Source organism: Sardina pilchardus, chromosome 3, assembly GCF_963854185.1.
Source record: "Sardina pilchardus chromosome 3, fSarPil1.1, whole genome shotgun sequence".
Classification (NCBI taxonomy): Eukaryota; Metazoa; Chordata; class Actinopteri; order Clupeiformes; family Clupeidae; genus Sardina; species Sardina pilchardus.
In genome coordinates this window covers 2,339,253-2,362,375 of record NC_084996.1, presented here as the reverse complement: position 1 = coordinate 2,362,375, position 23,123 = coordinate 2,339,253, and the positions used below count along the sequence as shown (strand labels likewise).

Sequence of the window (23,123 nt, the reverse complement as noted above, 5' to 3'; positions counted from 1 at the left end):
GGAGAATAGTAATATTATCAGTAAAACAATAATTTTAAGCACTAACCTAATGAGAAATAAAACAGTGAAATGAGAATAGCAATCAAATAAGTCACTCAGTTAATTATATATAATAATAATAACTAAAGCATGGTATGGCTAAATTTAAGGACAATAGCAAAATAAATTTCAAATTCTATCAATAGACAAATTATAGCAAAACAATACTATTATACAAACCATAACACATCACAAACTCAAAGGACTAAGTGCATATTAACTATGCTCACAGTGTTAACCAGGTTGATTAGCTATCTTAGCTAATGATTTCTAGCAGTTATGCTAAAATTGCTAACTATGCTAGCAATGCTAATTATGGTAACAATGCTAACTTAAACTAACAATGCTTACCAGGTTGATTAGCTAGCTTAACTGATGATTTCTAGCAATAATGTTGAAAATGCTAACTATGCTAACAATGCTAAAATTGCTAACAATGCTAACCAGGTTGATTAGCTAACTTAGTTAGATGTTTTTTTGCAGGTATGTTAAAAATGCTAACTATTGCTAACAATGCTAACCATGCTAACTAGCTAACTTGCTAGTGAGGACTTTTATTTTGAAACATTTGTTGCTAGGGTATCCATGGTGGCCACTATCAGGAAACAAGAAGTTACTGCAGTATAATCATGTTGGTTGCTATGGAAACGGTCATAAACGCTTAATTTTAATGGTTGCTATGTTGGTTGCTAGGTACATGAAGGTTTTGTGTAGTTGACTGGAGGCATAGTTGATAACTGACAGTTGGAATGGTTGAACAGTTAAATAGTTGAGTAGTTACAATGGTTAAATGATTTAATAGTGTATTATAGCAGTGAGGACCTTTATTTTGAAACAGTTGTGGACAGAGGAAGTAGTGAAACAGGATCTGTAGTCTTTATGAGATAGTATGCTTAAAGGGATATTCCGCAATTTTTGGAAATACGCTCATTTTCCACCTCCCCTCGAGCAAAACAATCGATATTTACCTTGCTCCCGTTCATCCAGCCATTCTGTGAGTCTGGCTATACAACTTTTAGCTTCAGCCTAGCATAGATCATTGAATCGGATTAGACCATTAGCTTCTCGCCTGCTAGCTTCATGTTTAAAAGTGACTACGATTTCTGGTCATTTTCCCATTTAAAACGTGTCTCCTCTCAAGTTAGAAAGTGCAATAAGACCAACTGAAAATGAAACCTGCCGTTTTTCTAGGCTGATTTGACATGGAACTACACATTCATCTGGCGTAATAATCAAGGCAACTTGCAAACTACTGGCACTACTACTGCTTGTTGTCTATGGGGACTATTTTCAGATGCTGCGTACGATATCACTGCGCCTATGGTACGTTTGCAAGTTGCCTTGATTATTACGCCAGATGAGAGTGTAGTTCCATGTCAAATCAGCCTAGAAAAACGCCAGGTTTCATTTTCAGTTGGTCTTATTGCACTTTCTAACTTGAGAGGAGACACGTTTTAAATGGGAAAATTACCAGAAATCTTAGTCACTTTTAAACATGAAGCTAGCAGGCGAGAAGCTCATGGTCTAATCCGATTCAATGATGTATGCTAGGCTGAAGCTAAAAGTTGTATCGCCAGACTCACAGAATGGCTGGATGAACGGGAGCAAGGTAAATATCGATTGTTTTGCTCGAGGGGAGGTGGAAAATGAGCGTATTTCCAAAAATGGCGGAATATCCCTTTAAAGCCTGAGACAGAAGGTGCCTCTCATATAGCGTTTACGCGTCCTCTCTCGCTCCTCACTGATCTACATAAAGAATGATGGAGCGGCAACAATGGGATAGTCTAGCCCTTCTTCTATCTTTCTTTATGTAGATCATTGAGGATCGAGGAGCGAGGGAGGACATATAAACGCTGCTTGAGAGGGACCCACAGTACATACTTTAAAAGTTGTATGTAGATAGTCTAAATAATGTTGATAGACAGAATGTTTAATGGATGTTGATAGGCAGATTGTTTAATAGATATTGATTGACAGTTTAATGGTGGATGAGTGAATGGTCTGAAGAAGATGAATGGATAGAAGGTTGGATGGAATGTGCCTTATATTCTTGTTAAGAGAGACACTGATACAGCTCTCTGAGAGTAGTTGATACAGGTGTAATCAATTTAACTGGCTAGTCTTAAGCGAGCCAGAGTGTATATGCTTAAAGCCTGAGACAGAGTAAATAATTTAAAAGTTGAATGTAGATAGTCTAATTAATGTTGATAGACAGAGAGTTTAATGGATGTTGATAGACAGATTGTTTAATAGATGTTGATAGACAGTTTAATGGGTGGATGAGTGAATGGTCTGAAGAAGATGAATGGATAGAATGTTGGATGGAATGTGCCTTATATTCTTGTAGAATGGAGAGACACAGCTCTCTACTGAGAGTAGTAGATACAGATACAGGTGTAACCAATTTAACTGGCTAGTCTTAAGAGAGCCAGCCTGAGACAGAGTAGATTGTTTAAAAGTTGAATGTAGAGCGTCTAATTGATGTTTATAGGCAGACTGTTTAGAATGGATGGATGAGTGAATGGTTTGAAGAAGATGAATGGATATAAAGTTGGATGGAATTAGGAGGACTTATTTTGATACTGTTGTGCGCAGAGGATACAGGGGAACAGAATATGTAGTCTTCAGAGAGATTGTATGCTTAAAGCCTGAGAGAAACTGACAGTTGGTGCCCAGGTGGCCGGCCACCTGGCGTAAGATTCTAATTGCTGCCGTGATGTCATAATGAGCAATGTTAAGTCTATGGGGGAAATTGTAATAGTTTTTAACTAATAGTTTAAAAAGTATAAAAGTTACAAAGTTGAAAAATACATTGCCCACATCGCGTAAGTAAGACCTATGCGACATAGTTTGAATGGAGTTTGCTCTGAGAATCAAACAATACTGACTCATAATCTTGATAAGTTCCAACAGTTGTCAATCATTAGTTTGCTTACATGGGCATGTCTTTTGGTTTATGAAATATTGCATCCATTGGGCGTATGTACACATGATGATTTCCTGTCAATCAGATGGTTGCGGTGAACACTTTTATAACCGAAAGCACAAAGTGGTTCTTTAAATAGCTGATAAAGAGTATGCCCTGTGCACTGATAAAGAGTATGCCCTGTGCACTGATTTACAGACTACAGTCACACTCTGCAGACAAAATGAGTTGTTGGTGCCATGATATTAGGAAAACATGCGATATGCGATAACATTATTGAGTACTGTGATAACGATATAACTTGCGATATTTAAATATTTAATGTTTTTCTCCATTCTACTTGCTGCTAGCATAGACTGATGCAGACTATTAAAAAAGAAATGCATTGATTCCATTCCAACATTATTTTTATTGGGAAAAAATGGCAATGCCAGACATAAATCATCTCGGCCCCTTGAAGCATTTTCTGCTACGGTCAACAAAATTAAGTTGAAATATATAAAAACTTGAAAACTACTTGATCTAAACATAATCATTTTACTGCATGTCAACTTAAAATGGTTTTCTGACCACTAATTTCTTGAGTCAAGAACGTGTTGTAGAATTGGGTATGATGGCTTAAATCAGGGGTGTCAAACTCATTTTCACCGAGAGCCACATCAGCACAATGGTTGCCCTTAAAGGGCCAGATGTAACTTCTAAGATTTGTAGCACCAGCCACAAAATCTTTAGCATCGGTATAAAACTTCTAAAATCGAGAAGTTGAGAAGAGCAAAAGGTATCAGCATGACATGTTGTTTTTATGGTAGTTGTGTTTTGTAAAAACGGGAAAATATGAATTTTAAAATCACAATGAAATGAGCAGAGAGTCTGGCCTAAATCCATTGGCAAACATTTATTGGTGAACGTCTGAAGTTTAAGTACACATTCAATACTAATTCAGTGTTTACTCTGGATGGTACTATGGCTCAATACAATACTTGACATGACAACTTTATTGTGAGTCTTTATTGAATCTAAGTAAAAATTATTTCTGCAATATGCATAAATTGCTGCATCGACAACCTTAAGCCCCCCTGCTGGAACCTCATGCCACACCTTTGCCACCCCAAGGCAAAATCTTTAAATCCGCCACTGCGACCTACACCTATTTTTGGAGCAGATTTGGCCTCTCACTGATGGGATTTGGAGAGGATGACAGAGTGGGAATCGAACTCAGGTCGCCGGCATGCAATGCAGGCACTCAAACCAGTTGCGCCACAGCTGTGGTCTTTCAGCTCAAGAGTGCCTATGCCTACTTAGTATGCTTTAGTTTGCAGAGTAATCCTCATGAAAATGTAGGTTATATGCCTACTTTCGCGGGGGGTAGAGACATTTTTCAAAGTTAATACTTAGGCCCTCTACGAAAAAGTAGCCTGCAAAGTTTAAATCTTTTAATTGTAGTTCCGTGGCTATTCAAAATTGCGCTGTGAGCAGCGGAGGACAGTGAAACAAAATATTGGTAGTTTATCCGGTCGTATACCATGCCTTACAAGTGCATGGCTTTGAATATATTAACAGTTGCCAACAAATATAAGGGATTCAGCCAGTCTGGTTTATTTGATATTCGCGGCATGCACTTGAAACGCTGATCAAAAGTTCTGATATGTTAAACTGACGTTAGTCATTAATTCACCACCTGATATAATGCTGTCGTATAGCTTGACGCACAGTAGCCTACGGTAGTCTATGCCTATCTCTGAATCAACATGAACATGCATACCGAGATCTATATAAGTTGCTAGAAATGTATTAAGCAGGGCTAGGCCTACTAGTCGATGGTTAGGCTATCACCCTCACAGCCCTATCGCATATCTGATCATCAATTGTTACAATGTTACAAAATGGGCAATCTTTTCCGCGCATGTAGCCTACGGTTATAAGTAAAGTGACAAGCATAGGCATGTATTAAAGAGATTTCTTTTAAATACATTTTATTTTCAGTTGTCAAAAGTGGTGGGGACAAAAAACTGTGATAAAAAGTGCTGGGTACATGTACCCAGCGTCGCCGGTTAAAATGAACGCATGCCTCCGTTTTAAAATAGCCTATAAACATTTCTAAGTAGGCCTAGCATATAAATGTAGCCTTCCATTTTGTCCATCTCTTTCGTCCTCGCCTTGACAACAACAGCCTACGGAAATACGGTCTTGTAACCGTAATGAATTAATGAATTAATCTAAGGTTGCCTATTGAGTCTTTCAGGTTGAATTGAAGACTATTTCCTTCTGATAGGCCTATAGGCGATTTTCTAAAACCATTTTCATTCATTTTGTAATAATTCCTTAATACTTTTTTTTTGTTTGTTACTTTAATTTTTATTTGATGCCATATAGAGGGTAGAAGACACAAAGATAACAGATTTGGGGGAAACAAAGTAGACATACATTCATGAAGACGACGACAACAACAACAACAACAAAACAAGATAGGGAAAAGCAAAAACTGGAAATAATAATGAAAAGAATAATTATAGTAACTAGAGAATGTAATTCCAAGGAAATTACGAGTGCATGAAAACGCAAAAGGTATAGTTTAATGTATGTTTAATGTTTCGCTAATGTTTGCCAGCAGTTATGTTAATAATGCTTATATGCTAATCAGCTTGCTTAGCTAGCTTAGCTCATGTTATCAGTTTTGCTAACCATGCTAACAATACTAACTATGCTAATAATGCTAACCAAGGTGATAAGCTAACTTGATTAATGATTTTGAACAGTTATGCAACAAAAGCTAACTATGTTAACAATGCTTACTATGCTAACAATGTTAACCAGTTGATTAGCTAACTTAGTTGATGATTTCTAGTATTGTTGTTAAAAATGTTAACTATGCTAACAATGTTAACTATGTTAATAATGCTAACCAAGGTGATTAGCTAACTTGGCTAATGATTTCTACCAGTTATGCTAACAATGCTAACTTTGCTAACCATGCTAACTCACTAGTGAGGACTTTTATTTTGAAACAGTAGTTGCTAGGGTATCCATGGTGCCCACTATCAGGAATAAAGAAGTTACTGTAGTATAATCATGTTGGTTGCTATGGAAACTGTGAAAAACACTTCATTTTAATGGTTGCTATGTTGGTTGCTATGTACATGGAGGTTTCATTTAGTTGGAATGGTTGAACAGTTAAATAGTTGAGTAGTTTCAGTGGTTAAATGATTCAATAGTGTATTATTGCAGTGAGGACTTTTATTTTGAAACAGTTGTGGACAGAGGAAACAGTTAACAGGATATGTAGTCTTCACAGAGAGATTGTATGCTTAAAGCCTGAGAGAGAGAGGGCTGCTGCAGGTGGGGCTGGCCACCTGGCATACGATTCTAATTGCTCAACGACCCGATTGTGATGTCATAGAGGCCAATGTTAAGTCTATGGGGAAATTTTAATAGTTTTTATTTAATAGTTCAAAAAGTATAAAAGTTACAAAGTTGAAAAGTCATACCAACCCGATCCATTAGAAGACCTACGTTACAGAGTTTGAATGAAGTTTCTAAGTTAAACGGTTGAAGAGAAATTGCGGTTAGAAAAATCGATCAGCGGAATAATAATAAGAAGAAGCCTAGGAAGAACAGTACAGTGCATTTTCATGCACTGTAACTATAAGAAGCCTAGGAAGAACAGTACAGTGCATTTGCATGCACTGTAATAAGAAGAAGTCTAGGAAGAACAGTACAGTGCATTTTCATGCACTGAAATAATAAGAAGTCTAGGAAGAACAGTACAGTGCATTTTCATGCACTGTAACTAGAGATGTAATTCCAAGGAAATTACGAGTGCATGAAAATGCAAAAATGATGAGGACTTTTATTTTGAAACAGTTGTGGGTAGAGGAAACAGTTGAACAGGATATGTAGTCTTAAGAGAGCCAGAAAGCCTGAGACAGAGTTGCTGCCAGGTGGCTTTGAACACCTGGCTTAAGATTCTAATTGCTTAACGACTTTATTGTGATGTCATAATCCAATGTTAAGTCTATGGGAGAAAAAATGTTTTAAAAAAATTCATATTAAATAAACGATAAAGTTTTCAAAGATGAAAAATTGCATAGCTGAAGTCACCTAAGTAAGACCTACGCTGCGCAGTTTGAATGAAGTTTCTACGTCGAACGGTTGAATCTGAATTGAATGCACAAAAAGTGTCTGAAGACTATAATAATATCGATAACTAGAAATGCAATTCCAAGGAATTACCAGTGCATGAAAATGCCAAAAATGAAATGTAAAATATAATTTGTAGTTAACACAAATAATAATTAAAAAAAGAGAGATGCGGTAAAACAGAGCGAATGAGGATTTACATGTGTATTTTACAGTGTGTTTTTATAAGTCATGTATTTTTAGAGTTGCTTGCTATGGAGGTTGCTAAGTAGCAATTGAATTAGACACAGATATTGATGGCCGTTGATAAATAGTTTAATGAATGTTGACAGACAAACTGTTTAATTTATGTTGATAGGCAGATAGACAGTTTAATAAATAATTTGAAGTAAATGGATGGAGAGAAAGTTGGATGGAGGGTTAGATAGATGGAGACAAGGTAATAAATGCTGGTTAATATGGTGGTTCCTAGGTTGACATAATGGTGGTTGCTAGGTTGTTGCTAGGGTAATTGAGATTGTTAGGTGTTGCTAAGACACATATGGTGGTGGCTAGATTGACATGGTTTAATAAATGTTGATAGGCAGATCATTTAATAGACATAGTTTAAGGGATGTGTAGGTAGACAGTTTAACCCTATGAGCCCGACGGACGCAAAGTGCGTCAAAAAACGCACACATTTTCTTTGTTACATTGCTCCGCTATTATTTGTCACAGCGAGATGGAACTTATATTGCAGGAAAGAACAGAACCGGGGCTTTCCAACGATACTAGACACTTGTCTGTACGATCAAGTATGAAAATAAAATAAAATGATGAAGTTAAATCAAAGTATATCATATTTACAGTCTATAATTGCTCTGCGTTCACCGGCGCATCCAGAACTCTCGCTTGAATTACTTGCGGACCACGCATCGCACAGACATGACACGCATATCAAATGAAAGAGGAGAAGCAGAGCTTTGCATTGATACCAAATACATCGATCATTTCGTATGATAAAATCAGACGAAGTCACAAACAAATAATAATGTCATATAGCTTTGGCTACCTTTACTCTCGTTTGATTTCCTCGTGAAACCGCTATCAAAAAGATACGGCACGCATGTCAGATGAAAGAGGAGAGCTAGAGCTATCCACAGATACCAAATACAACCTTCTAGGCCATAAAACAGACGAAGTGACAGCAAAATAATAACTTCATTTAGCTCCACTTACCTCGTCTTTTTGTGTGGCATAATGGCCTATGTTCATAATCCAATGTTATCATGTGTTTCTCTATGACAAGTCACGTTCATAACACGGTTTTGAGATCCTAGCAAACTCCTGTATGGTATCCAATTCAAGACTCATATTGCATCCAAATTTGTTTGACAAATAAACACTTTTTTGCCTTTACTTTGTTCATTGCAATGCAGTAAAACAAATATTATAGAGAATCATCATCTGTGCACGTCATGTGTGCTACCGCAAACAAGTCATGTCAGATCAGCTAGTGTCACAAATATGGAGCGCAAAAAGTGCCAAAAAGTAATTTTTTCATCACGAAATAAAAATTGCCATTTATTTCTGGAAGGCACACACCACATATTTCTGTAAATTGCTCAGCCCCAAAGTATACCTCCACCATGGTTCTTATATTGCCGTGTTCAGGACAGTCAGGCCTACATAACCATATAAGTTTCGTCGAGATGTGAGCTTGCTGTGGTGAGATACATGTCAAAATGTAAGAATTTGTATAGTACGCTTTTCAAATTTTTATTATTTAAAAATCTAAATCAAATCAATGCAAGTATTTATACATGATATTGTGGCAGATCTGGATAGCCTAGACTGTGCTGAAAAAAACAATATGTAGCATGTGTAAATGGTACTTACAATGACCAGGATAAATGCTTCTAACTAGAGGTAGTGACAGCTTAGGGCTCATAGGGTTAATGGATGTTGATAAGACAGATAGTTTAATGAATGTTGATAGACAAATATAATGGATGTATAGGTAGATTAATGGATGGACATCCAATAGTTGGATGTAAATGGATGGAGAGAAAGTGGAAATGGAAAGTTGAATTGAATGGAAAGTGCTCTGTGTTAATATTAGGGTGATTGCGATGATTTCTGTATTGTTGCAAGGGTAATTGAAATAGCTGTTAGGTTTATCATAGGGTATTCAGTGGTTACTCTGCTATATAAAGTAGGTTGCTAAAGTAAGGTGGAGGTTATAGGTAGTAATTGAATTAGACATGAGTGTTGATAGACAGTAAGGACAATTTCCAAACAGATCATATAGATGACACACCAGCATGGAGCTCTTGAACAGTCCAAAGGCAACTAGGCCTGCTTTTTTTTTCACATCGATATTATGTTGTGATATTCAAGTCATGCATTTATGGTTAAACCATAGGGATCACAGCAAGAGATAATTTGTGTAGACATCATGTGTGGATAAATTAACTTTTTTCGAAATGGTGAAATCTTCAGAGGTCATTCTTTTGCTGTCTAGGGTCATGCAGGCTCACATTGCCTACGTTAAACATCTTATAATTGTAGGCCTATTGCATTATCCTGATTCCTGACTGTAGAAGAGTGTTTAGCCGGTTAGGGTGCGCATTGCTAACCTGACTTTCGCCAGATCCTGTAGTTCGCTGTCTGCTTCACACAAGGATCTGGGACTTCTCGATAGGAGATGTATTTCTGAAGGCGGGTCCTTGTAAAACATCCTCGCATGTGATTTGATAAACCACTTGCCTGTTATCTTGAATGACGTGCTAGGCTTCATCAAGTTCTTGCCAAACCCGGTCGGAAGAAGAGTAAAAACATCCTTGCCACCAATAAATGTCTTCAAAACTATTCTCTGAAAGAATGAATACTCGATAGATTCGACAAAACGGTTGAAATAGCAGAATCAATGTCAGCACAAGACTCCTCGCTGCGTGCCGCCATAGACCTCTGAAGTTCGCCTACAAAAAGGATCCAAAGCTGCCATCTTTGCCCATATAAGAAGATCCAGGAGTTAATTGAAGCTAACTGCCTATGGCAAGTTGCATTGTAAGTTAGCTTTGGGGTAGCAAAGATCAAAGTGTGCCATCTTCACCTGCCGAAGATCACAGTATCCACTAGACGGCAGTGGACAAAACTGTGTAGTGAAAAACGTCTGCATTTCAAATGTCATCATCCCCGCGAGAGTTTAACAGGTGCGATTATTGAAAATCCCCATGTTATTTTCCCATAGAAAAAATCTCAAGATACCGGATCTCCTTATTTGGGCAAAGATGGTGGCTTTTTTGTAGGCGAACTTCACAGGTCTATTGTTATTTGAATCAAACACTCGCTTCGGCGCTCCTGATTGGCTGTTCATTTTTTGATCACTGGCACAGGGGTTTGGATTGCCCTCGCGTCCAGACCCTTGTGTGGAGCTCAGCGAAACGCCTCTGGTGGAGCATGGCGGAACTACAAGGGTCTGGCGAGAGTCAGGCTAGCGCATTGCACACAAAAACTGATAAAATATTCAATGGTCATTTAGGCAGGCTGTGTAGCCGATCTACATCATATTGTATATCCTCTTAGTTGTGTGTGATGTGTTCTGTTACCTGTTGAATTCCTGAAATTCTTGTGTCCCTTTTACGGGAACTGGGGGGTGGAGTTTTAAGTGCGTGTGTTTGTTTACGTTTTTAGGTCTAGCCTATGCGCAGTGAAGGAGTTGGACAATAGATTTAGGTCTGAATGAATGCGCTGTTAAAAGCGTGAGTTGTGGCTAAAACAGCAACTCGGTTGTGATGTAAGCTACTTGTTCGATAAATAAAGCACGGGAAGTTTCCCTCAAGTGTGACAAAGTGTCTGGCTGTAGCCTAACTGTAGATGAAGCATCATGAGTTTCACAATAGGCTATTAACGGTGGTAAACAATGTTTCTGCTAATCGTGACTGCCAAAAGACGGGGATCAATACTATGATCAACATCGGGGGTTGACATTGATTCAGTGAAGTTAGCTTTATTTACAGCTGAACTACTGTATCTAGGTCTCTCATGGTCTGCGTTATTTGAATTCAAGTAGCCTAGCAATTTTGCCTGGCTTGATAACGTGCTATTTGTTTTAGTCGGAAATCGTTAACGTTAACCGCACTTGTGCAGATGTGCCAGATGTGAACTAGCAAAAGCAAGCTCGGACCAGTCCAAGTTGTTTGTTGACTATATGGCCTGCATGGAGATGGATAAGTTACAGTCAGTCAGACAGATGGTGAGTAGGCTAATGTTGTGGAAGTTGCCGACGCCGTCTTTGGTTGAACTTGAGGCGCGACATTTGGGGACATGGGGACATTTTAGCACGTTTATGGCAAATATCTTAAAAAGTATAAAGTTGTCAAACGTCAAAGTTACAAAGCACATCTGTCGTTTGAGAGACCTACGTAACAATGGTTGAACGAAGTTTGTACGTTAAATGGTTAGAGCTGAATTTAGAGCAGAAAAAGTGGTCGGGAGAATAATAATAAAAAGTCCAGCGATAACAGTACAGTGCATTCTCATGCACTGTAATAAGAACTAGAAATGCAATTCCAAGGAATTACCAGTGCATGAAAATGCAACAAAATTATAGATAGATAATGTAGATATGGTTACTAAGGTGTAGCAAGGGTAAACATGGTGGTTGCATAGTTTGAAGAAAGTTGATAGTGTTAAGGTAGACAGTTTAAAGCTTAAACATTCCTGTTCTAACTTAACTAATGATTTTTAACAGGTATGTTAAAATGTTAACTATGCTAACAATGATAACCAGGTTCATTGGTTTACTTGGCTAATGATTTCTAACAGTTATGGTAAAAATGCTAACTATGTTAACAATTAGGGTTGGGCGATGTCCCCTTAATTGGCATATGACGATGTGTACAGTAAAACATCGCGATGGACGATGATATTGTCGTCGGGGGGGGGGGGGGGGGGGGGGGGTTGTCAATAACAGGACCGCAGCCCGGCAGTTGTAGGTATATCTAGGTCAATCCAACTTGGCGCTTCAAGTAATACGTCTCAGCGTCAAAATGACCGGCGGTTGGCGCTTCTAGTGTTAAATAGCACTATATAGTGTACACAAGTGTTAAATCTTAACTCTATTTAGAGTAAATGTTACTCAAATATTTGAACACTTCAGTTTAACACCAGTTTGGAGTAGGACCATATACACTATGAAACAGTGTTAGGGTGTTTTCACACCTGGTCCCCTTTAAAAGAACCAAACTCAGTCCTCTTTAAGTGGACCGAAAAGTGGACCAACAGAAAAAGAACTCAGTTTTTTTTGTGTTCACACTGTGAGTTTATGAGAAAGAGGACTGGGTTCTCTTCCTGGTCCAGTTAAGCTTTGTTGGGGCCTCAGTCCTCTTTCTGTTCACACCAGGTCCTCTAAAGCTCTCAGACCCCTGCTGCACTGAATCCTGGGTAATTTTCACTTGAAGCAAAATGTCTGTCACGTGACCAAGCTACGGCAACCGGAGAAGGTTAAACCACAGTGCAAAAAGGCGAAGGGAACTTGACATCTGGGTACGGTTGGAGTGTTCACATATTCTGAGTCATCGATCTGAGTTCGTTTAGAGGGCTGAAAGGGACCAAGTGTGAAAACACCGGGTTCCCATTCGCCTTTTTGCACTGTGGTTTAACCTTCTCCGTTTGCCGTAGCTTGGTCACGTGACCGTCTCAGCCGGGACTCAGGATTCAGTCAAAGATCCTTCATTACTATCAAGATACTGCAACACAATACGTTACTATGGGAGCAAAACGGGACAGTAGTCACTAAATAAACTCTTTCTCTCTTAACATGATAAGAGCAGATAAACATAATTGTGTTTACAGTATTACTGTCTAAAATCATGCATGATACCAATGAATCATTCTATAGGGTACGGACTGAATAATTTAATTAGTCTGTGAACCGAGCTAGCTAGCTAGCAAACGCCAGCTTAAAAAGCTATGTAAGTGAATGGCATTAACCATAACAATACAGCTATGCGCTGCCAGGTCACTATAGTTGAAAGACTCCGCTTAAACTGTATATACCATTGCAAGTTCATTGGAGTATAAACTACCTACTTTAACTAATGTCACTAATGTTATTCAGGTAGTTGTCACTTCAAAGAAATCACACTGCTCCATTTAAAATGTTACCTTAGCTAAGCGGCTAGCTAGCTAGCTAGCTAGAAACCAGACAGTAACCGGCAGCAGCATAGTCTGATATTAAGTTATTTTCTTAACAAACAGATCCATACACTAAAAATTACACTATTAGGCTGGAAATGATTGGAACAACTTACAGATCAAAATGCAGTCAACAAATCCAGAAAGCCATAATGACCAATTTATTGATAACATTCCACAAGTCTCCCATTGACATGAATGCAGCGAGGGCTTACTCTGGTCTGCATAGGGGGATTCCCTCCCAACCAACCCCATTGAAATAATAGAACGCGGAAATGGTCGAACGTTGGGGCCTCTCGCTCCACTTTAACCCTCTCTGATTCAGTGCAGTAGGGGTCTGAGAGCTCTAGAGCAGTGGTCCCCAAACTTTTCTGGCTTAAGGCACCCCTAAACATATCTCTCTCCATCCACGGCACCCCCATTTTTTTTTTTTTTTTACTTTTCACTCAACCTCCTTTGTGCCTTATTTGTACTTCATGCCATTTTCTTTAACCTTGTGATATGTTGGATAGGCCAAAACTGCTTTTATTATAGGCATTACTAAGATAAGGTGAAGTTAATATCTTTTTTTGTTTTATTCAAATGAACTACTTTTATTCAACTCATTTAATTGAACTTTTGAATAAATGGTGAACAGGATAACCAACTTGATAACCACCTGACCTCGGTGTGCAGTCTTAACCCATTTCACTGCAGAGGGCAGTGAATAACCGTGTTTGAAGGTGACGTGATTTAACGTAATTAACTATTTTTACGATCTATTTCAATACATCCGTCAGGTCTGGAGGCATCGTTTTTGCAGTAAGAGCCTCCCGATGCAACATGCAATGCGTCGCTACCATGGAAGGATTCTGTTGCATAGCTTTCGTTACAAAGCCTTTGACCCGACCTGTCATTGAGGCCGCCCCGTCAGTGGCAGTGCACACACTTACGCACATATCCTAGCTAAGATTATTATAAGTATTCATCTGTCACCCTGAATATCTCATCTCCGGCAGCATGGTTGGTCAGTTCTTTGCAAAATAAAAAGTTATCTGTAAATGTGTCCTCATCGACATCTCACGTTAGCGAGCAGCTGGCAAAGGCCACTAGCATAAGTGGACTCGTATTTGAAGCGCAAACTTCCCCAATAGCCGTAGCCATCGTTAGCCCACGTCTCCCTGCAGACCAGGCATACTGGTCTGGTGTGGGACACGTTACCTCGCCAGCCCAAGTGAACCCATACTGGAGGTAGGAGTCGTTATGTTGCCTCACTTTTCTCTTTGCTGATTTCGTCTGGTCAGATTCCGAGGTCTGTCCCTGTGGAGGTGCATGGCGTTCTCTTTAAAAACGTATCCATTGCGCCTATAACTGCACTCCGCCATACGGAATAACGAACGAAGTCACCGAACAAACAATAAGTAGCCACTGTATACAGAACAGTAGCCTACGATACAGTAAACTGTAGCCTATTGTTTGTGCTGCAAATACGTTTTTGCAATAAAATGAATTTTGAAATGATATTATGCTTTTTAAAATTTCATTAAATTATCAAGCCTAGACAATTCCACGGCACCCCTGAGCATGCGTCACGGCACCCACTTTGAAAACCCCTGCTCTAGAGGACCTGGTGTGAACAGAAAGAGGACTGAGGCCCCAACAAAGCTTAACCCAGTCCTGTTTCTCATAAACTCACAGTGTGAACACAAAAAGAACTGAGTTCTTTTTCTGTTGGTCCTCTTTTTGGTCCACTTAAAGAGGACTGAGTTTGGTTCTTTTAAGGCGAGACACTACAGGTGAATAGGGTAATTTTTTTAACTAACATATCACTATGAAACTTCCCCAGTTGATTACTTACATCAACATAAGAAAAAAATGTATTACAAGTTGTTTGTAATTTAATGTTTAAATATGCAAATTAGGCATTATCTCATTAAATATGCGCTACTTTGCATATATTTCAAAATGCATAATCTGAGTTTTGGATAAAGCCAGGTTCAAAATTGTTTTTTCATTGTGTTAATATATTAGATGGGAGAAAAATTACAGAGGGTTTATGGATATCTACTTCTGTTGTCTTGTAAATCAGCATATAGTGTCAATAGCCTTCAAAAATAGTTTTTTGCCATGTTTTTAAGCATAAAATGTTATATATATCAGGTTAGGAATAATATTTCAACAAACCCCTCTGTAAAAGTCTTGTAAATATAGTTTGGCATAAGACTGGAAAGTTTGGCGCATGTAAGTGCTTCAGAAGTGGAGATTATGTTCTCAGAGTGGGAGAAGAAACTCATTTTGAGAAAACAGCCTTGAAACACAGCCAATGGGATACGTTCTAAGCCTAGACTCGCCTTTGAACTTTCGCGATTGGTTGCTATTACAACGGAAATGTCCATATTTGGATTGCATAGCGTCATTCAGGAGAAAGAGGGCTTTCAAACGGTGTCACACACGATATGATTTGGATCACGGTCGCGGGAGTACATGACACTTTAGAGTGGGAACTTTTGGCGAAATTAGGAGAAATACATAGGCGCGAGCAGACAAAAGTTCGTGAAATAAACACTTAAAAGTGCAAATCGGACTTTGTTGTTGTAGTAGGGTGGTAGAATACATGCTAAGGTAGCAAACTAGCACAAAATCTCGAAATTGACCGGAGGTCACAAAAACAGTGTTTTCACCTGCCGTGTCTCGCCTTAAAGGGGACCAGGTGTGAAAAGACCCTTAAATTCAACTCTTTAGGTGTTACTTTAACACAGCAAAGTTTACTGTGTAGGGATGACACACATGAAGCAATGCTGCAGAAACACACACACACACACACAAATTACTTTGATATAAGTAGGCTATCGTATATGAGTTCCTGTTGATATGTAGTGCACAATGAAATCATTTAAAGGAGTCTAGTAGCAGTCTTGTAAATAGTGACCCTGCATGATTCCCTGTAGTTGTTAAATCATAGTCTGTGACTTAACAACTCTATGACTTGTCTTTAGATGTGAGAGGGTCTGAGACTATAGTCTTTCAAAAATGGTCTCCAAATCTTTGCAAAGTCTGTCAGTGTAAGGTAGGCTTTAGTTGGGATCAGTGAAGATGAGCCAAGCTGGATTTTGATATATTAAGGACTAGCTGTGTTAGCTGGAATTAACAAAAGCTCAGTTTTAGAAATATTAAAATGACGGTGTCAATCATTCACCCAGACTGACTCAGTGAATGTGAGATGGATTGATGGATTATGTTGCCCTCTCAACTTGATGTATGAGCACAAAAGTTGTAAATGTACTTACGAACATGTTTGCTGGCCATGTTTGGCTTGCTGGTAATTGATCTGTGCAGTTGTTCTCTTAATGTCTGGGAGGTGAATAGTTTCTAGAATAGATTTTATTTAGGAAACAGCACTCTTTGTCTTACATTAAAATACATGAATAGTCATGGAAGACAAAATAAAGCCTAAAGACTTATTTCCATAAAGTTCCACTTTATAACCTGCATCTAGTCTCCTCCCCTTGCAGTCTGAGGAGGAGTCAGGATTGGAGCTAGAGTATGACATGGTGTCCCTGAAGTTGACCCGTCATTGATCCTTGCTCTGAGAATCAAACAATACTGACTCATAATCTTGATAAGTTCCAACAGTTGTCAATCATTAGTTTGCTTACATGGGCATGTCTTTTGGTTTATGAAATATTGCATCCATTGGGCGTATGTACACATGATGATTTCCTGTCAATCAGATGGTTGCGGTGAACACTTTTATAACCGAAAGCACAAAGTGGTTCTTTAGCTGATAAAGAGTATGCCCTGTGCACTGATAAAGAGTATGCCCTGTGCACTGATTTACAGACTACAGTCACACTCTGCAGACAAAATGAGTTGTTGGTGCCTGTTAGGGCTGCATGATATTAGGAAAACATGCGATATGCGATAACATTATTGAGTACTGTGATAACGATATAACTTGCGATATTTAAATATTTAATGTTTTTCTCCATTCTACTTGCTGCTAGCATAGACTGATGCAGACTATTAAAAAAGAAATGCATTGATTCCATTCCAACATTATTTTTATTGGGAAAAAATGGCAATGTCAGACATAAATCATCTCGGCCCCTTGAAGCATTTTCTGTCAACAAAATTAAGTTGAAATATATATAAACTTGAAAACTACTTGATCTAAACATAATCATTTTACTGCATGTCAACTTAAAATGGTTTTCTGACCACTAATTTCTTGAGTCAAGAACGTGTTGTAGAATTGGGTATGATGGCTTAAATCAGGGGTGTCAAACTCATTTTCACCGAGAGCCACATCAGCACAATGGTTGCCCTTAAAGGGATATTCCGCCATTTTTGGAAATACGCTCATTTTCCACCTCCCCTCGAGCAAAACAATCGATATTTACCTTGTTCCCGTTCATCCAGCCATTCTGTGAGTCTGGCAATACAACTTTTAGCTTCAGCCTAGCATAGATCATTGAATCGGATTAGACCATTAGCTTCTCGCCTGCTAGCTTCATGTTTAAAAGTGACTAAGATATCTGGTAATTTTCCCATTTAAAACGTGTCTCCTCTCAAGTTAGAAAGTGCAATAAGACCAACTGAAAATGAAACCTGGCGTTTTTCTAGGCTGATTTGACATGGAACTACACTCTCATCTGGCGTAATAATCAAGGCAACTTGCAGCTACTGGCACTACTACTGCTTGTTGTCTATGGGGACTATTTTCAGATGCTGCGTACGATATCACTGCGCCTATGGTACGTTTGCAAGATGTCTTGATTATTACGCCAGATGAGAGTGTAGTTCCATGTCAAATCAGCCTAGAAAAACGGCAGGTTTCATTTTCAGTTGGTCTTATTGCACTTTCTAACTTGAGAGGAGACACGTTTTAAATGGGAAAATTACCAGAAATCTTAGTCACTTTTAAACATGAAGCTAGCAGGCGAGAAGCTAATGGTCTAATCCGATTCAATGATCTATGCTAGGCTGAAGCTAAAAGTTGTATCGCCAGACTCACAGAATGGCTGGATGAACGGGAACAAGGTAAATATCGATTGTTTTGCTCGAGGGGAGGTGGAAAATGAGCGTATTTCCAAAAATGGCGGAATATCCCTTTAAAGGGCCAGATGTAACTTCTAAGATTTGTAGCACCAGCCACAAAATCTTTAGCATCGGTATAAAACTTCTAAAATCGAGAAGTTGAGAAGAGCAAAAAGTATCAGCATGACATGTTGTTTTTATGGTAGTTGTGTTTTGTAAAAACGGGAAAATATGAATTTTAAAATCACAATGAAATGAGCAGAGAGTCTGGCCTATATCCATTGGCAAACATTTATTGGTGAACGTCTGAAGTTTAAGTACACATTCAATACTAATTCAGTGTTTACTCTGGATGGTACTATGGCTCAATACAATACTTGACATGACAACTTTATTGTGGGTCTTTATTGAATCTAAGTAAAAATTATTTCTGCAATATGCATAAATTGCTGCATCGACAACCTTAAGCCCCCCTGCTGGAACCTCATGCCACACCTTTGCCACCCCAAGGCAAAATCTTTAAATCCGCCACTGCGACCTACACCTATTTTTGGAGCAGATTTGGCCTCTCACTGATGGGATTTGGAGAGGATGACAGAGTGGGAATCGAACTCAGGTCGCCGGCATGCAATGCAGGCCCTCAAACCAGTTGCGCCACAGCTGTGGTCTTTCAGCTCAAGAGTGCCTATGCCTACTTAGTATGCTTTAGTTTGCAGAGTAATCCTCATGAAAATGTAGGTTATATGCCTACTTTCGCGGGGGGTAGAGACATTTTTCAAAGTTAATACCTAGGCCCTCTACGAAAAAGTAGCCTGCAAAGTTTAAATCTTTTAATTGTAGTTCCGTGGCTATTCGAAATTGCGCTGTGAGCAGCGGAGGACAGTGAAACAAAATATTGGTAGTTTATCCGGTCGTATACCATGCCTTACCAGTGCATGGCTTTGAATATATTAACAGTTGCCAACAAATATAAGGGATTCAGCCAGTCTGGTTTATTTGATATTCGCGGCATGCACTTGAAACACTGATCAAAAGTTCTGACATGTTAAACTGACGTTAGTCATTAATTCACCACCTGATATAATGCTGTCGTATAGCTTGACGCACAGTAGCCTACGGTAGTCTATGCCTATCTCTGAATCAACATGAACATGCATACCGAGATCTATATAAGTTGCTAGAAATGTATTAAGCAGGGCTAGGCCTACTAGTCGTTGGTTAGGCTATCACCCTCAAAGCCCTATCGCATATCTGACCATCAATTGTTACAATGTTACAAAATGGGCAATCTTTTCCGCGCATGTAGCCTACGGTTATAAGTAAAGTGACAAGCATAGGCATGTATTAAAGAGATTTCTTTTAAATACATTTTATTTTCAGTTGTCAAAAGTGGTGGGGACAAAATCTGTGATAAAAAGTGCTGGGTACATGTACCCAGCGTCGCCGGTTAAAATGAACGCATGCCTCCGTTTTAAAATAGCCTATAAACATTTCTAAGTAGGCCTAGCATATAAATGTAGCCTTCCATTTTGTACATCTCTTTCGTCCTCGCCTTGACAACAACAGCCTACGGAAATACGGTCTTGTAACCGTAATGAATTAATGAATGAATCTAAGGTTGCCTATCGAGTCTTTCAGGTTGAATTGAAGGCTATTTCCTTCTGATAGGCCTATAGGCGATTTTCTAAAACCATTTTCATTCATTTTGTAATAATTCCTTAATACTTTTTTTTTGTTTGTTACTTTAATTTTTATTTGATGCCATATAGAGGGTAGAAGACACAAAGGATAACAGATTTGGGGGAAACAAAGTAGACATACATTCATGAAGACGACAACAACAACAACAACAACAACAAAACAAGATAGGGCAAAGCAAAAACTGGAAATAATAATGAAAAGAATAATAATAGTAACTAGAGAATGTAATTCCAAGGAAATTATGAGTGCATGAAAATGCAAAAGGTATAGTTTAATGTATGTTTAATGTTTCGCTAATGTTTGCCAGCAGTTATGTTAATAATGCTTATATGCTAATCAGCTTGCTTAGCTAGCTTAGCTCATGTTATCTAGCAGTTTTGCTAACCATGCTAACAATACTAACTATGCTAATAATGCTAACCAAGGTGATAAGCTAACTTGATTAATGATTTTGAACAGTTAAGCAACAAAAGCTAACTGTTAACAATGCTTACTATGCTAACAATGTTAACCAGTTGATTAGCTAACTTAGTTGATGATTTCTAGTATTGTTGTTAAAAATTTTAACTATGCTAACAATGTTAACTATGTTAATAATGCTAACCAAGGTGATTAGCTAACTTGGCTAATGATTTCTACCAGTTATGCTAACAATGCTAACTTTACTAACCATGCTAACTCGCTAGTGAGGACTTTTATTTTGAAACATTTGTTGCTAGGGTATCCATGGTGGCCACTATCAGGAATAAAGATGTTACCGCAGTATAATCATGTTGGTCACTATGGAGCGTCATAAACGCTTAATTTTAATGGTTGCTATGTTGGTTGCTAGGTACGTAGAGGTTTCATATAGTTGATTGGAGGCATAGTTGATGATAACTGACAGTTGGAATGGTTGAACAGTTAAATAGTTGAGTAGTTTCAATGGGTAAACGATTTAATAGTGCATTATTGCAGTGAGGACTTTTATTTTGAAACAGTTGTGGACAGAGGAAGTAGTGAAACAGATCTTAATGAGATTGTATGCTTAAAGCCTGAGAGAGAGAGCTGCTGCACCTGGACTGGCCACCTGGCATAAGATTCTAATTGCCCTATTATGATGTCATAATGTAATGTTAAGTCTATGGGGAAATTTTAATAGTTTTTATTTAATAGTTCAAAAAGTATAAAAGTTACAAAGTTGAAAAATACATAGCTGAAGTCACCTAAGTAAGACCTACGCGGCGCAGTTTGAATGAAGTTTCTACGTCGAACGGTTGAGGCTGAATTGAACGCACAAAAAGTGTCTGAAGAAGAACTAGAAATGCAATAGCTTGGTTTCACTCTGTGTCACAATGCTACTTCAAAATTCGAAAATAGCGTTCGAAATTCAGATGGAGGGCAGGGACTGAAATAGCTGGATCAGGAGCCGGTTGCACAAAGCACCTTCAGTTAACATGTTCCCTTAAAATCTGATTTAAGGACCATTAAATCGTTTGCACAAACAGTTTGGGGCTATCAGTTAGGGCGTAATCAAAATATGTCCGAGTCCAATTCATCATAACGAACGTATACAGCCTATTCAGCCGACACTGACCCGTTGATACATTGATGCGCGGTCAGGCTACTGATTTCACCGGCAGTCAATTTGTGAGTTATCTTACCGTCTTGAGTTGGACCACCGTACTTTCCGCAACTGTGCGCTACCAGACGTATAGGCTACTATCTGTTTTTAATGCAACAGGATCAGTCTGTGGTGGCAGACGTCTTCCACACAGTCTGCAGCGTAATAATTCATAACGTCTATAATGCACCGTCTCAAACGCCTGTTGGCGATCATTAATTTATAAATAATAAATACATCAATACAGTTCATTTGTAATCACGAAAGCAAGATAATCAACGTTGTGGCACAGTGGCCAGAAAGCACGCATGACGCGCCTCTTCTGGATGAAAGAAACACCTTTCAGGAACGGGGACAGACCTCAGGCAAGTTGTCTAAATTGTAGGCCTGAGGCTGTTTGACTTAAATATGTAGGCTAGCCTATTAGTTGTGAGTGATATCATTGTGTTAATCTTCAATTCCATACAACAGGAGAGCTATAACTTCAGTCTGTGCAAAACTTGTGCAGTCAATGAACGACGTAGGCTACAGTACTGCAAGCCTAGGCTATCCACTGAGCGCTACGTCATGGTCAACAACTAAATTGCAGAAGATGATTAAATCACTATTATGAATCACAGTCAGTCCGACTCATTTGATTGCATGTCATAAATGAAATGGCAATACACATTTAATGACGAATAGTATTTATTAAATGGAAGGACCTCGTCAGTCAATGTCAATGTAACTTCTATTTCGAATTTATCTATTTCTAATTTTCTGAAGCAATGTATCTATTTCTACATCTCTGATACAGCAAAACTTCTTATTGGAGAGCCAACACGTCCTCTGTTGATTCAATGGTTCGTCGTTGTTCCTGTAATGAAAAGAAAAGGAAACAAGAGCCTAATTAGGTCTGGTGACATTAGCTTGTAGCTGCACTGCAACGAGATGTAGAAATGTGCGAAGTGGCCAGCGGGGTATAAGTTTGTTTGACATTATGTGTGAGCACAAAAGTTAGGCCTGGGTCTACCCAGTCCACCCAAGCCTAAATCGCATATGCCGACTTAGTGAGAACATCTGTATTTGATACAATATGTTTAGGATTATAATATGTAGGCTTAACATTTTAATAGGAAACACAGTAGCATCAATAACTTACTTTTCCGCTCTCCGTCTCTTTTACGCTGGGCTGGCGGAGGATAGACAGGATGACGGGCACTATCGCTTCACTCATTTCTTTGACTGGCTCACTGCCGAAGGTCTGACTCACTGCAGAAGGTTTTGATGGTATACAGTCATAACACTACGGTCACTAACGCATTTAATTAGCTGCTAGACTCAACTGAAAATATATTATCAGACTATTAGGCTACCTTTCTGATAGGACGCGCAGATCCTGTCCACCAGCACTCCCCATCACTGGGTGTGTCCAATGCATGTCAGCGACCATTGCAGCTGGAGCTAGGACACCCCCTGAATAAAATATATTCATAATTATGGAATAAACGTCGTTAGCAGGCCCAACATTAGGTAACCAGA

General features: G+C 38.7%; 1 protein-coding gene and 1 long non-coding RNA gene across 2 annotated transcripts in view; both read right to left on the bottom strand.

Annotated features, from left to right (window-relative positions):
- The window catches only part of LOC134077597 (interferon-induced very large GTPase 1-like), a 74,839-nt gene extending 58,028 nt beyond the window's left edge, over positions 1-16,811 (bottom strand). Inside the window, exon 1 of the mRNA XM_062533300.1 lies at positions 16,748-16,811. Within this exon, the coding sequence (XP_062389284.1) occupies positions 16,748-16,811 (64 nt within the window). The remainder of the gene's footprint in view (positions 1-16,747) is intronic.
- A 5,466-nt stretch (positions 16,812-22,277) lies between these two features.
- On the bottom strand, positions 22,278-23,085 carry LOC134076021 (uncharacterized). The gene is made up of 3 exons (XR_009938517.1): positions 22,958-23,085; positions 22,744-22,853; positions 22,278-22,458 (listed from the first exon to the last, which is right to left on the bottom strand). It is a non-coding gene; the product is annotated as an uncharacterized LOC134076021 (long non-coding RNA).
- Positions 23,086-23,123: the final 38 nt, after the last annotated feature.